The sequence below is a fragment of the Chiloscyllium plagiosum genome, unplaced genomic scaffold, assembly GCF_004010195.1.
Source record: "Chiloscyllium plagiosum isolate BGI_BamShark_2017 unplaced genomic scaffold, ASM401019v2 scaf_6213, whole genome shotgun sequence".
NCBI lineage: Eukaryota > Metazoa > Chordata > Chondrichthyes > Orectolobiformes > Hemiscylliidae > Chiloscyllium > Chiloscyllium plagiosum.
The window spans coordinates 1-12,845 of record NW_025214460.1 but is presented as its reverse complement, the minus strand read 5'-3'; the positions used below and the strand labels follow the sequence as shown (position 1 = coordinate 12,845).

The 12,845-nt window shown below is 55.7% G+C and overlaps 1 protein-coding gene across 1 annotated transcript; it reads left to right on the top strand.

The window, feature by feature from the left end:
• The first annotated feature begins 219 nt into the window (after positions 1–219).
• Positions 220–875, top strand: LOC122547901 (potassium voltage-gated channel subfamily H member 6-like). The gene has a single exon (XM_043686463.1). It carries the CDS (start codon positions 220–222, stop codon positions 781–783), a length of 564 nt encoding a protein of 187 aa, XP_043542398.1. The 3' UTR covers positions 784–875.
• The last annotated feature ends 11,970 nt before the right edge of the window (positions 876–12,845 follow it).

The following is a 12,845-nucleotide window of genomic DNA, read 5'->3' as shown; positions in this document are numbered from 1 at the left end:
ATCCCCCTCACACTCCATCCCACGAACAATCCATCCTATGAACAGACGTGCAATCTCACTGGCACTTGATCCCACTACCAGCCAATCCCACCTTATCCCCCTCACACTCCATCCCACGAACAATCCATCCTATGAACAGACGTGCAATCTCACTGGCACTTGATCCCACTACCAGCCAATCCCACCTGTATTCAGTCCAATGAACCCACCTCCCACCTGATGCTCAGTTCTCCTGTGTTTTCTGATCTTAAGGAAATACAGGACACCAACAGTAATGCATTTTGTTTTATTCCCTCAACAGGTCGTGGTAAGAGCTTTAGGTTAAAACTTCCATCTCTTCGCACGATGACCTTAAGCCAACAGTCTCTGGCCAAGGAGGGTTTTGATGCAGGGATTGATGACCAGTCTGACAGGGTCTCCTTGGCCATGAAGGATTTCCGAGGCCCCTTGAGTGAAAATCCCACGCAGCCTGAGCAGGAGGCCCTGATTGAGCTGGGGGATAAAGCAGCTGCTCAGACTGTCCCTGAACCCATGGGCCAATCCCCCCCCAACCAGGAACAGGAGCGGCACGAATCACATCTCCATGCCAGCAGCAGCAACAAACTGACCCATGCCCAATCCCAGGACAGTTTCCACAGCATCAGGAGAGCCTCTTCCGTCGACAACATTGAGCAGATGAGAAGCAATTTCGAGAAGAAGCTCAGGGAGAAAAGAATAAATTCAGGTGTGGAAGGAAGATCTCAATTTTCAATTGCCCTAAAGACCAAGTGTTGTAAAAATTAAATGATGATGGAGTTCAGTCCAGTAAGGATTGTCGGAGCAGCACAGCTGCAGTTCTGTCTTCCCCATTCACTGCCTGCACTGTTCCTGCATATAATGGCTGGGCACAAATCAGCTGCACCCATGGTTTAGGTCAAAACGCAATCTCACCCAGAGTGTTTGATGGAGGAAGTGCTGAGGGAACTTTACTTTCAATTTAAAAGTAGAGTAGACTTTACTTTCAGTTTTGAAGAGTAGAGGAAGTTGTGCTCTGTATCTAACCCCATGCTGTACCTCTCCCGAGACGGTTTGATGGGTACAGTGTAGAGAGAGTATTACCTTCAGTTTAATAGAGTAGAGAGAGCATTCCTCTGTATCTCATCCCATGCTGTCCCTGTCCTGGGAGTGCTGGGCAGGGACAGTGTAGAGGGAGCTTTACTATTTATCTGACCCTGTCTTGGGAGTGTTTAGTGGAGACAGTGTTGAGGGAGTCTTTACTCTGTATGTAACCCTGTGCAGTCCATTCTGGGAATGTTTGATGAGGACAGTGTGAGGGAGCTGAACTTTCAGATTCACAGAGTAGAGGAAGCTTCACTTAGAATTGAAAGGAGTAATGTGGGGTTTCTACTCAGTTTAAAAGGGTTTTAGAATCCCGACAGTCTCTAGGCGGGCCATCTGTGCCCATACTGACCAGCATCCCATTCTTGATGAAGGGCTTTTGCCCAAAACATTGATCCTCCTGCTCCTCGACCTGCTGTGCTTTTCCAGCACCACTCTCTTGATTCTGAGCTTAATTCCTCACTTTCACCTAACGTCCCCATCCAGAGCCACCCCCCTTTCCCTGTATTGCCCATGGCTGATCCACCCTGACCTGCACATCTTTGGACTCCGAGAGTAAACTGGAGGAAACCCACACAGACACGGGGAGAATGTACAAACTCCACACAGTCAGTCACCTGAGGCTGGAATTGAACCCAGATCCCTGATGCTGTGAGGCAGCAGTGCTAACATAGGTCTTTGAAAGTTGCCACTCAGGTGGATAGAGCTTGTAAGAAGGCCTATTGTGTATTAGCGTTCATTAGCAGAGGGATTGAATTCAAGAGTCGTGAGGTGATGTTGCAGCTGTACAGGACTTTGGTTAGGCCACATTTGGAGTACTGTGTGCAGTTCTGGTCGCCTCACTTTAGGAAAGATGTGGAAGCTTTGGAGAGGGTGCAGAGAAGATTTACCAGGATGTTGCCTGGAATTCTTTACCCAGAGAGTGGTGGGGGGATGGAATGCGCTGCCTGTGGGAGTGGTAGTGTCAGAATCATTGGTGACCTTTAAGCGGCAATTGGATAGGTACATGGATGGGTGCTTAAGCTAGGACAAATGTTCGGCACAACATCGTGGGCCGAAGGGCCTGTTCTGTGCTGTATTGTTCTATGAGCCACTGTGCCAGTCATGAATAGCCATCACATGGATATGCCAGCATTGGATTGGGGGTGGAAGGGGGTGGACAAGGTCAGAAGTCATACAACACCAGGTTATAGTCCAACAGGTTTATTTAACATAGAACAGTACAGCACAGTACAGGCCCTTCAGCCCTCTGTGTTGTGCCAAACTTTTATCCTACTCTAAGATCAGACTAACCTACATGCCCTTCATTGTAGTATCTTCTATGTGCCTATCCAAGAGTCACTTAAATGTCCCTAATATCTCTGACTCTACCACCACCACTGGCAGTGCTTTCCATACACCCACCTCTCTCTGCGTAAATAACCTACCTCTGACATCTCCCCTAAACCTTCCTCCAATCACCTTAAAATTATGCCCCCTCATGATAGCCATTTCCGCCCTGGGAAAAAGTCTCTGGCTATCCACTCTAAATATGCCTCTCATCACCTTGTACCCCTCTATCAAATCACCTCTCGGCTTCCTTGCATCTCTGCAGAAACCTGATGTCTGTGTCGATATGTGCAATCTTCCCAGAGATCCTCTCCACTTCGAGCTGGTGTCAATGGTAGCCATGATGGTGTTGGACTGGGGTGGACAAGGTCAGAAGTCACACAACACCAAGTTATAGTCCAACAGGTTTATTTGAAATCGCAAGCTTTCAGAGCGCTGACCCTTCCTCAGGTGATAGTGAAACGAGTGCCCAGGCACAGACTTTATAATCACAGAGATCAAAAGATCATAGAAACAGTGTGAGTGAAGTCTAGATTAGAGTGGTGCTGGAAAAGGGCTTTTGCCCGAAACGTCAGTGTTCCTGCTCCTCGGATGCTGCCTGACCTGCTGTGTTTTTCCAGCACCACTCTAATCTAGATTCTGAACTCCAGCATCTGCAGTCCCCACATTTGCCTTAGTCTGAGTGGAGTGTCAACAGGCCAAAGAATAGCTTTCTGCAGGTGATCAAAAGTAAATACGGAAGCCCACACAAGTCGCCCTGCAACCCAGACCACACTGAGAGACTCTGTTGTCACACCTCAGACGCACTCCTCATCCACCTGCTCCACAGCAGGTATTGTAACCTCGAAATCATATTCTCAGCTTGTGCTCCGGAGATGGTGGACCAGCGAGGAGAGACTGCCAAACAGACAAGGCAATGGAACTACACCAGCTAGGTGCACACCAAGAACAGGAAACTGGAGAAATTTGGCATCACCACCAGGAGTAACCAAGTCTCCCCCAGTACCACAGTTGAAAGCATGACCAACATGGAGAGATCCATCATCAACACCCTTCAACCAGACAAAGTTCTCAACCGAGGACGAATGCCCTGCCAGTAGCAGTGGTGGACTCTCCCTCTTTATGGGCATTTAAGCGGGCATTGGATAGGTATATGGAGGATAGTGGGTTAGTATAGGTTAGGTGGGCTTGGATCGGCGCAACATCGAGGGCCAAAGGGCCTGTACTGCGCTGTATTCTTCTATGTTCTATTCAGTGAGCACAATGAGACAACCAGCAAGCTGGAACAGTCAGCAGAGAGATCCATGGTGTAGTGACCAAAGAGGAAGGAGTCGAATTGGACCCTTCTGGAAGAGCACTGTCCCAGGCTCGACATGGATGCTCAACCCGTCAGGAAATGCATTAACACCCGATTCATCAGTCACACTCGCAAGATAGCACAGAACATCATCTGAACACAACGCGACACCATCCATGCTCTCAGAACTAATTATAACATTGTCATCAAACCAGCAGATAAAGGAGGAGCCATCATCATTCAGAAAAGGACGGGCTACTGCAAGGAAGTGTACTGACAACTGAACAACCAGGAACACTACAGGCAGCTACCAGCCGATGTGACCAAAGAGCACATTTGTGAACTACACACATTGCTCCGGACTTTGGATCCAGTCCTTCAGCGTTCCCTACGCGCCCTCATCCCATGTACTTCTTGCATAGGTGAGTTCTACTGCCTTCCGAAGAAACACAAAGCCAACACACCAGGACGTCCCATCGTATCAGGCAATGGGACCCTGTGTGAGAATCTCTCTGGCGATGTCGAGGGCATCTTGGAACCCATTGTACAGGGGACTCCCCAGCTTCTGTCGCGATACTACGGATTTCTTACAGAAACTCAGCACCCACGGACCAGTCGAACCGGGAATATTCCTCATCACAATGGACGTTTCCGCACTCTACACCAGCATCCCCCACATCGTGGCAACAGCCTCAGTACTCAACACCAACAACTGCCAGTCTCCAAACACCATCCTACAACTCATCTGCTTCACCCTTGACCACACCTTCAACAACCAGTTCACCATCCAGACACACGGAACAGCCATGGGGACCACATTTGCACCACTATATACCAACATTTTCATGCGCTGGTTTGAACAAGATTTCTTTGCTGTGTAAGACCTCTGACCAGCAGGTCTTACACCAGGTATATTGATGACATTTTCTTCCTCTGGACCCACGGTGAGGAGTCACTCAAATAACCGCACTGATATGAACGAGATTCATCCCCCCCATCAAACTCACCATGGACTATTCTCTATTCTCCATCTCGTTCTTGGACACATGCATCTCCATCAGGGATGAGCACCTCAGCACCTCTCCTGCAAACCCATGGATAACCTCACGATGCTGCACTTCTCCAGCTTCCACCTGAAGCATATTAAAGCAACCATCCCGACAGACAAGCCCTACACTTACACCGGATCTGTTCAGATGAGGAGGAACGTGACGGGCACCTGGAAGTACTCAAGGATGCCCTCATAAGAGCAGGGTGCAATGCTCAACCCAGTTCTGACATGGCCCCCTCAGGAAACAGACACAAGACATGACTGATAGGATACTCTGCATTGTCTAGTACTTCCCCGGAGTGGGGAAACTGCATGTTCTTCAGTATGTCATCGATGATGATGAACATCTCACCAAGATCATCCATCCACCTCCACTTCTCACATTTAAACAACAGCCAAACCTTAAACAGACTGTCATTCACAGAAAAAAACTGTCCAGCCTTCAGGACACCATCAAGCACAACATCACACAACACTGTCATGGCAACCATTGCAGGACATGTCATAGTGTTGACACAGATAGCACCGTTACCCGTGGGGACACCTCCCACCATGTTGGCAGCAGGTACTCATGTGACTCGGCCTACACTGTCTATCTCATACGCTGCAGGCAAGGATGCCCTGAGGCAGGGTACATTGGCGAGACCAAGCAGAGGCTATAGCAACAGACTAATGGACACCGTGCAATACTTGCCAGACAGGGGTGATCCCTCACAGTCAGGGAACACTTCAGCGGTCAGGGACTTTCAGCCTTTGAACTTCAGGTGACTGTCCTCAAAGGCAGCCTTCGAGATTGACGACACAGAATCGCCGAGGAGAAATTGATCACCAAGTTCCGACTCCATGATCTTGGGTTCATGTCAGTGACATGTGATCCCACCACATGGCTCTGTTTCTGTAGAATCTCTCTTCTTGTCCTGTTTTGACACCATCACCTCGATAACTTGTTATGACCTCTCTACCTTTATTAGTTTGTACAGTTTTGGATTACTTGTAACTTCGACCCTCGGCATGCGACTCTTCAACCCAGCATGTTATCCAGCTATATGGTTTGTCTCCAGCACCACCTTATTTTAATATTTTATATCTGTTTCTACTTCAATTAATCAGACTATGGGTCATCCCTTCACTTGTTATTAGAATTAGAATTTATTGTCATATGTCAAAAGAGTTCTAAATTGCCCTACCATGGTGCCTATAATCTCAGAAGTCATGATAAAAACACAGGTTAGAAAATTAAGTAAAGTTAAGTAAATATAGGACACAGCGGTTGACCCTTTGCTCACATTGTCTGACACCCTTGGTCACATCCAGACAGGAATTAGTCAGCCTGTCGACATTCCACCCACAGCGTTTGGATAATCTTTTGATCTCTGTGATTATAAAGTCTGTGCCTGGGCACACTCTTCCCTATCACCTGATGAAGGGGCAGTGCTCTGAAAGCTTGTGCTTCCAATTAAACCTGTTGGACTATAACCTGGTGTGACATGTATATACTTACCAATGAGTAGAGTGAGCTTTACTGAGCTTTACTAACACCATGCTGTCTCTGTCCTGGGAGTGTTTGGTGAGGACAGAGTAGAGTAAGCTTTCCTTTGTATCTAAACCTATGGAACTGAACTTGGAGTTGAAAAGACTACAGGAAGCTTTACTTTGTACCTAACCCTGTGCTTTATTTGTCCTGGGAATGTTTGATGGGAACAGTAGAGGAAACTTTGCGTTCAGTTTATCTTCAATTTACAAGAGAACAAACTTTAGGTTTAGGAGAGTTGAAGGAGCTTTACTTAAAACTGTTAAGAGTAAAGCGAGCCTTCATTTCCATCTAACCCCAGCTGACCCTGCCTGGGGATATTCGGTTGGGGTAAAGTGTTGAGGGATTTCTGCTTTCACATTAAAACAATAGACGATGATTAGTGTCTGGCCAACCCCAATCAGACCCTGCCCTGGGAGTAGTTGAGGGGACTAGTGTAAGGGGAACTCTATCCTTAGTCTCAACTTGTGCTGCCCACTCTCTGGGTGCTACCCGATCTCAAGTTGTTGCCCGGTCTATGTGCTGTCCTGTCTCTGGGTGCTGTCCTGTCTCTGGGTCGTGCCCTGTCCCTGGGTCGTGCCCTATCCCTGGGTGCTGCCCTGTCCCTGGGTACTGTCCTGTCCCTGAGTGCTGCCCTGTCCCTGGATACTGCCCTGTCCCTGGATGCTGTCCTGTCCCTGGGTGCTGTCCTGTCTCTGGGTGTTGCACTGTCCCTGGGTGCTGTCCAGTCCCTGGGTGCTGTCCTGTCTCTGGGTGCTGTCCTGTCTCTGGGTGCTGCCCGTCCCTGGGTGCTGTCCTGTCTCTGGGTGTTGCACTGTCCCTGGGTGCTGTCCTGTCTCTGGGTGCTGTCCTGTCTCTGGGTGTTGCACTGTCCCTGGGTGCTGCCCTGTCTCTGGGTGCTGCCCTGTCTCTGTGTGCTGTCCTGTCCCTGGGTGCACCCCAGTCACTGGGTGCGGTCCTGTCACTGGGTGCTGCCCTGTCCCTTGGTGCTGTCCTGTCACTGGGTGCTGCCCTGTCCCTGGGTGCTGTCCAGTCCCCGGGTGCTGTCCTGTCCCTGGGTGCGGTCCTGTCCCTGGGTGCTGCCCTGTCCCTTGGTGCTGTCCTGTCCCTGGGTGCTGCCCTGTCCCTGGGTGCTGTCCAGTCCCCGGGTGCTGTCCTGTCCCTGGGTGCTGTCCGGACCCTGGGTGCTGTCCTGTCCCTGTGTGCTGTCCTATCCCTGGGTGCTGCCCTGTCCCTGGGTGCGGTCCTGTCTCTGGGTGCTGTCCTATCCCTGGGTGCTGCCCTGTCTCTGGGTGCTGCCCAGTCCCTGGGTCCTGTCCTGTCTCTGGGTCCTGTCCTGTCACTGGGTGCTGTCCTGTCCCTGGGTGCTGCCCCATCCCTGGGTGCTGTCCTGTCTCTGGGTCCTGTCCTGGCCCTGGGTGCTGTCCTGTCTCTCGGTGCTATCCTATCTCTGGGTCCTGTCCTGTCCCTGGGTGCTGCCCTGTCCCTGGGTGCTGCGCAGTCCCTGGGTGCTGCCCCGTCCCTGGATGCTGTCCTGTCCCTGGGTGCTGTCCTGTCTCTGGGTCCTGTCCTGTCGCTAGGTGCTGCCCTGTCCCTGGGTGCTGCCCTCTCCCTGGGTGCTATCCTATCCCTGGGTGCTGTCCTGTCCCTGGGTGCTGCCCTCTCCCTGGGTGCTCTCCTGTCCCTGGGTGCTGCCCTGTCCCTGGCTGCTGCCCTGTCCCTGGGTGCACCCTTGTCCCTGGGTGCTGCCCTGATTCCGAGTGATGTCCGGTTCCTGGGTGCTGCTCTGGCCCTGGGGGCTGCCCTGATTCTGGGTGCTGCCCTGTCCCTGGCTGCTGCCCTGTCCCTGGGTGCTGCCCTGATTCCGAGTGATGTCCGGTTCCTGGGTGCTGCTCTGGCCCTGGGGGCTGCCCTGATTCTGGGTGCTGTCCGGTTCCTGGGTGCTGCCCTGTCCCTGGGGGCTGTCCTGTCCCTGGGTGCTGCCCGGTCCCTGGGTGCTGCCCTGTCCCTGGGTGCAGTCCGGTCTCTGGGTGCTGCCCTGTTCCTGAGCACTGTCCTGTCCCTGGGTGCTGTCCTGTCTCTGGGTGCCGTCCTGTCTCTGGGTGCTGTCCTGTCCCTGGTTGCTGTCCTATCCCTGGAAGCTGCCCTGTCCCTGGGTGCTGTCCTGTCCCTGGGTGCTGTGCTGTCCCTGGGTGCTGTCCTGTCTCTGGGTCCTGTCCTGTCTCTGGTTCCTGTCCTGTCCCTGGGTGCTGCCCTGTCTCTGGGTCCTGTCCTGTCTCTGGTTCCTGTCCTGTCCCTGGGTGCTGCCCTGTCCCTGGGTGCTGTCCTGTCCCTGGCTCCTGCCCTGTTCCTGGGTGCTGCACTGTCTCAGGGTGCTGTCCTGTCCCTGGGTGCTGTCCTGTCCCTCGGTGCTGTCCGGTCTCTGGGTGCTGTCCTGTCTCTGGTTGCTATCCTGTCCCTGGGTGCTGCCCTGTCCCTGGGTGCTGTCCTGTCCCTGGGTGCTGTCCAGTTTCTGTGTGCTGACCGGTCCCTGGGTGCTGTCCAGTCTCTGGGTGCAATCCAGTTCCTGGGTGCTGTCCTGTCCCTGGGTGCTGTCAGGTCTCTGGGTGCTGTCCTGCCCCTGGGTGCTGTCCTGCCCCTGAGTGCTGTCCAGTCTCTGGGTGCTGGACAGTTCCTGTGCTATCCAGTTCCTGGGTGCTGCCCTGTCCCTGGCTCCTGCCCTGTCCCTGGGTGCTGCCCTGTCCCTGGGTGCTGCCCTGTTCCTGGCTCCTGACCTATCCCTGGGTGCTGTCCAGTCTCTGGGTGCTATCCAGTTCCTGGGTGCTGTCCTGTCCCTGGGTGCTGTCAGGTCTCTGGGGGCTGTCCTGTCCCTGGGTGCTGTCCTATCCCTGGGTGCTGTCCTGTCCCTGGGCCCTGACCTGTTCCTGGGTGCTGTCCTGTCCCTGGGTGCTACCCTGTCTCTGGGTGCTGTCCTGTCTTTGGGTCGTGCCCTGTCCCTGGGCCCTGACATGTTCCTGGGTGCTGTCCAGTCTTTGGGCGCTGTCCAGTCTCTGGGGGCTGGCCAATTTCTGGGTGCTGCCCTGTCCCTGGTTGCTGTCCTGTCTCTGGCTCCTGCCCTGTCCCTGGGTGCTGCCCTGTCTCAGGGTGCAGCCCTGTCCCTGGGTGCTGCCCTGTCTCTGGGTACTGCCCTGTCTCTGGGTGCTTTCCGGTCCCTGGGTGCTGCCTTGTCCCTGGGTGCTGCCCTGTCCCTGGCTCCTGCCCTGTCCCTGGGTGCTGCCCTGTCTCAGGGTGCTGTCCGGTCCCTGGGTGCTGTCCGATCCCTGGGTGCTGTCTGGTCCCTTGGTGCTGCCCTGTCCCTGGGTGCTCTCCGGTCCCTGGGTGCTGTCCGGTCCCTGGGTGCTGTCCAGTCTCTGGGTGCTGTCCAGACACTGGGGGCTGTCCTGTCGCTGGGTGGTGTCCAGTCACTGGGGGCTGCCCTGTCCCTGGGTGCTGTCCTGATCCTGGGTGCTGTCCTGTCTCTGGGTGCTGCCCTGTCCCTGGGTGCTATCCCATCTCTGGTTGCTGTCCTGTTCCTGGGTGCTGTCCTATCTCTGGGTGCTGTCCTATCTCTGGGTGCTGTCCTGTCCCTGGTTGCTGTCCTGTCCCTGGGTGCTGTCCTGTCCCTGGGTGCTGTCCTGTCCCTGGGTGCTGTCCTATCTCTGGATGCTGTCCTGTCCCTGGGTGCAGTCCTGTCCCTGGGTGCTGTCCTGTCCCTGGGTCTGTCCTATCTCTGGGTGCTGTCCTGTCCCTGGGTGCATCCCTGTCCCTGGGTGCTGTCCAGTCTCTGGGGGCTGTCCAGTCTCTGGGTGCTGTCCAGTTCCTGGGTGCTCCCCTGTCCCTGGGTGCTGTCCGGTCCCTGGGTGCTGCCCTGTCTCTGGGTGCTGCCCTGTTTCTGGGTGCTGTCCGGTCCCTGTGTGCTGTCCGGTCTCTGGGTGCTGTCCTGTCTCTGGGGGCTGTCCTGTCTCTGGTTGCTATCCTGTCCCTGGGTGCTGCCCTGTCCCTGGGTGCTGTCCTGTCCCTGGGTGCTGCCCTGTCCCTGGGTGCTGTCCTGTTTCTGTGTGCTGACCGGTCCCTGGGTGCTGTCCGGTCTCTGGGGGCTGTCCTGTCTCTGGTTGCTATCCTGTCCCTGGGTGCTGCCCTGTCCCTGGGTGCTGTCCTGTCCCTGGGTGCTGCCCTGTCCCTCGGTGCTGTCCGGTCTCTGGGTGCTGTCCTGTCTCTGGTTGCTATCCTGTCCCTGGGTGCTGTCCTGTCCCTGGGTGCTCTCCAGTCCCTGGGTGCTGTCCTGTCCCTGGGTGCTGCCCTGTACCTGGGTGCTATCCCGTCTCTGGGTGTTGTCCTGTCCCTGGGTGCTGTCCGGTCCCTGGGTCTATCCTATTTCTGGGTGCTGTTCTGTCCCTGGGTACTGCCCTGTCCCTGGGTGCTGTCCTGTCCATGGGTATGTCCTATCTCTGGGTGCTGTCTTGTCCCTGGGTGCTGTCCAGTCTCTGGGTGCTGTCCTGTCCCTGGTTGCTGTCCTGTCCCTGGGTGCTGCCCTGTCCCTGGGTGCTGTCCTGTCCCTGTGTGCTGTCCTGTCTCTGGGTGCTGTCCTGTCCCTGGGTGCTGTCCTGTCCATGGGTATGTCCTATCTCTGGGTGCTGTCTTGTCCCTGGGTGCTGTCCAGTCTCTGGGTGCTGTCCTGTCCGTGGTTGCTGTCCTATCCCTGGAAGCTGCCCTGTCCCTGTGTGCTGTCCTGTCCTGGGTGCTGTCCTGTCCCTGGGTGCTGTCCTGTCTCTGGGTGCTGTCCTGTCTCGGGGTCCTGTCCTGTCTCTGGTTCCTGTCCTGTCCCTGGGTGCAGTCCGGTGTCTGTGTGCTGCCCTGTCTCTGGGTGCTGTCCGGTCCCTGGGTGCTGTCCTGTCCCTGGGTGCTGCCCTGTACCTGGGTGCTGTCCTGTCCCTGGGTGCTGTCCAGTCCCTGGGTGCTGCCCTGTCTCTGGGTGGTGCCCTGTCTCTGGGTGCAGTCCGGTCTCTGGGTGCTGTCCTGCGCCTGGGTGCTGTCTGGTCCCTGAGTGCTGTCCAGTCTCTGGGTGCTGGACAGTTCCTGTGCTATCCAGTTCCTGGGTGCTGCCCTGTCCCTGGAAGCTGTCCTTTCCCTGGGTGCTGCCCAGTCCCTGGGTGCTGTCCAGTTCCTGGGTGCTCTCCTGTCCCTGGGTGCTGTCTGGTCCCTGGGTGCTGTCCAGTCTCTGGGTGCTATCCAGTTCCTGGGTGCTGTCCTGTCACTGTGTGCTGTCAGGTCTCTGGGTGCTGTCCTGCCCCTGGGTGCTATCCGGTCCCTGAGTGCTGTCCAGTCTCTGGGTGCTGGACAGTTCCTGTGCTATCCAGTTCCTGGGTGCTGCCCTGTCCCTGGCTCCTGCCCTGTCCCTGGGTGCTGTCCGGTCCCTGGGTGCTGTAGGTCCCTTGGTGCTGCCCTGTCCCTGGGTGCTCTCCGGTCCCTGGGTGCTGTCCAGTCTCTGGGTGCTGTCAGGTCTCTGGGTGCTGTCCTGCCCCAGGTGCTGTCCTCTCCCTGGGGGCTGCTCTCTCTCTGTGTGCCGCCATGTCCCTGGGTGCTGTCCTGTCCCTGGGTGCTGTCCTGTCTCAGGGTGCTGTCCTGTCTCTGGGTGCTGTCCTGTCCCTGGTTGCTGTCCTATCCCTGGAAGCTGCCCTGTCCCTGGGTGCTGTCCTGTCCCTGGGTGCTGTGCTGTCCCTGGGTGCTGTCCTGTCTCTGGGTCCTGTCCTGTCTCTGGTTCCTGTCCTGTCCCTGGGTGCTGTCCTGCCCCAGGTGCTGTCCTCTCCCTGGGGGCTGCTCTCTCTCTGTGTGCCGTCATGTCCCTGGGTGCTGCCCTGTCCCTGGGTGCTGTCCTGTCTCTGGGTGCTGTACTGTCTCTGGGTGCTGTCCAGTCCCTTGGTGATGTCCTTGCTCTGGGTGCTGCCCTGTCCCTGGGGGCTGCTCTCTCTCTGTGTGCTGCCCTGTCCCTGGGTGCTGTCCGGTCTCTGGGTGCTATCCAGTCCCTGGGTGCTGCCCTGTCCCTGGGTGCTGTCCTGTCCCTGGGTGCTGTACTGTCTCTGGGGGCTGTCCAGTCTCTGGGCGCTGTCCAGTCTCTGGGTGCTCCCCTGTCCCTGGGTGCTGTCAGGTCCCTGGGTGCTGTCCAGTCTCTGGGTGCTATCCAGTTCCAGGGTGCTGTCCTGTCCCTGGGTGCTGCCCGGTCCCTGGGTGCTGCTCTGTCCCTGGGTGCTGTCCTGTCCCAGGGTGCTGTCCTCTCCCTGGGGGCTGCTCTCTCTCTGTGTGCTACCCTGTCCATTTGTGCTGCCCTGTCTCTGGGTGCTGCTCTGTCCCTGGTTGCTGTCCTGTCCCTGGGTGCTGTCCCATCTCTGGGTGCTGTCCGGTGCCTGGGTGCTGCCCTGTCTCTGGGTGCTGCCCTGTCCCTGGGTGCTGTCCTGTCTCTGGGTGTTGCACTGTCCCTGGGTGCTGTCCTGTTTCTGGGTGTT

Coding starts and splice junctions, on each gene's coding strand:
- LOC122547901 (XM_043686463.1), top strand. CDS start 220: ATGCTCAGTTCTCCTGTGTTTTCTGATCTTAAGGAAATACAGGACACC.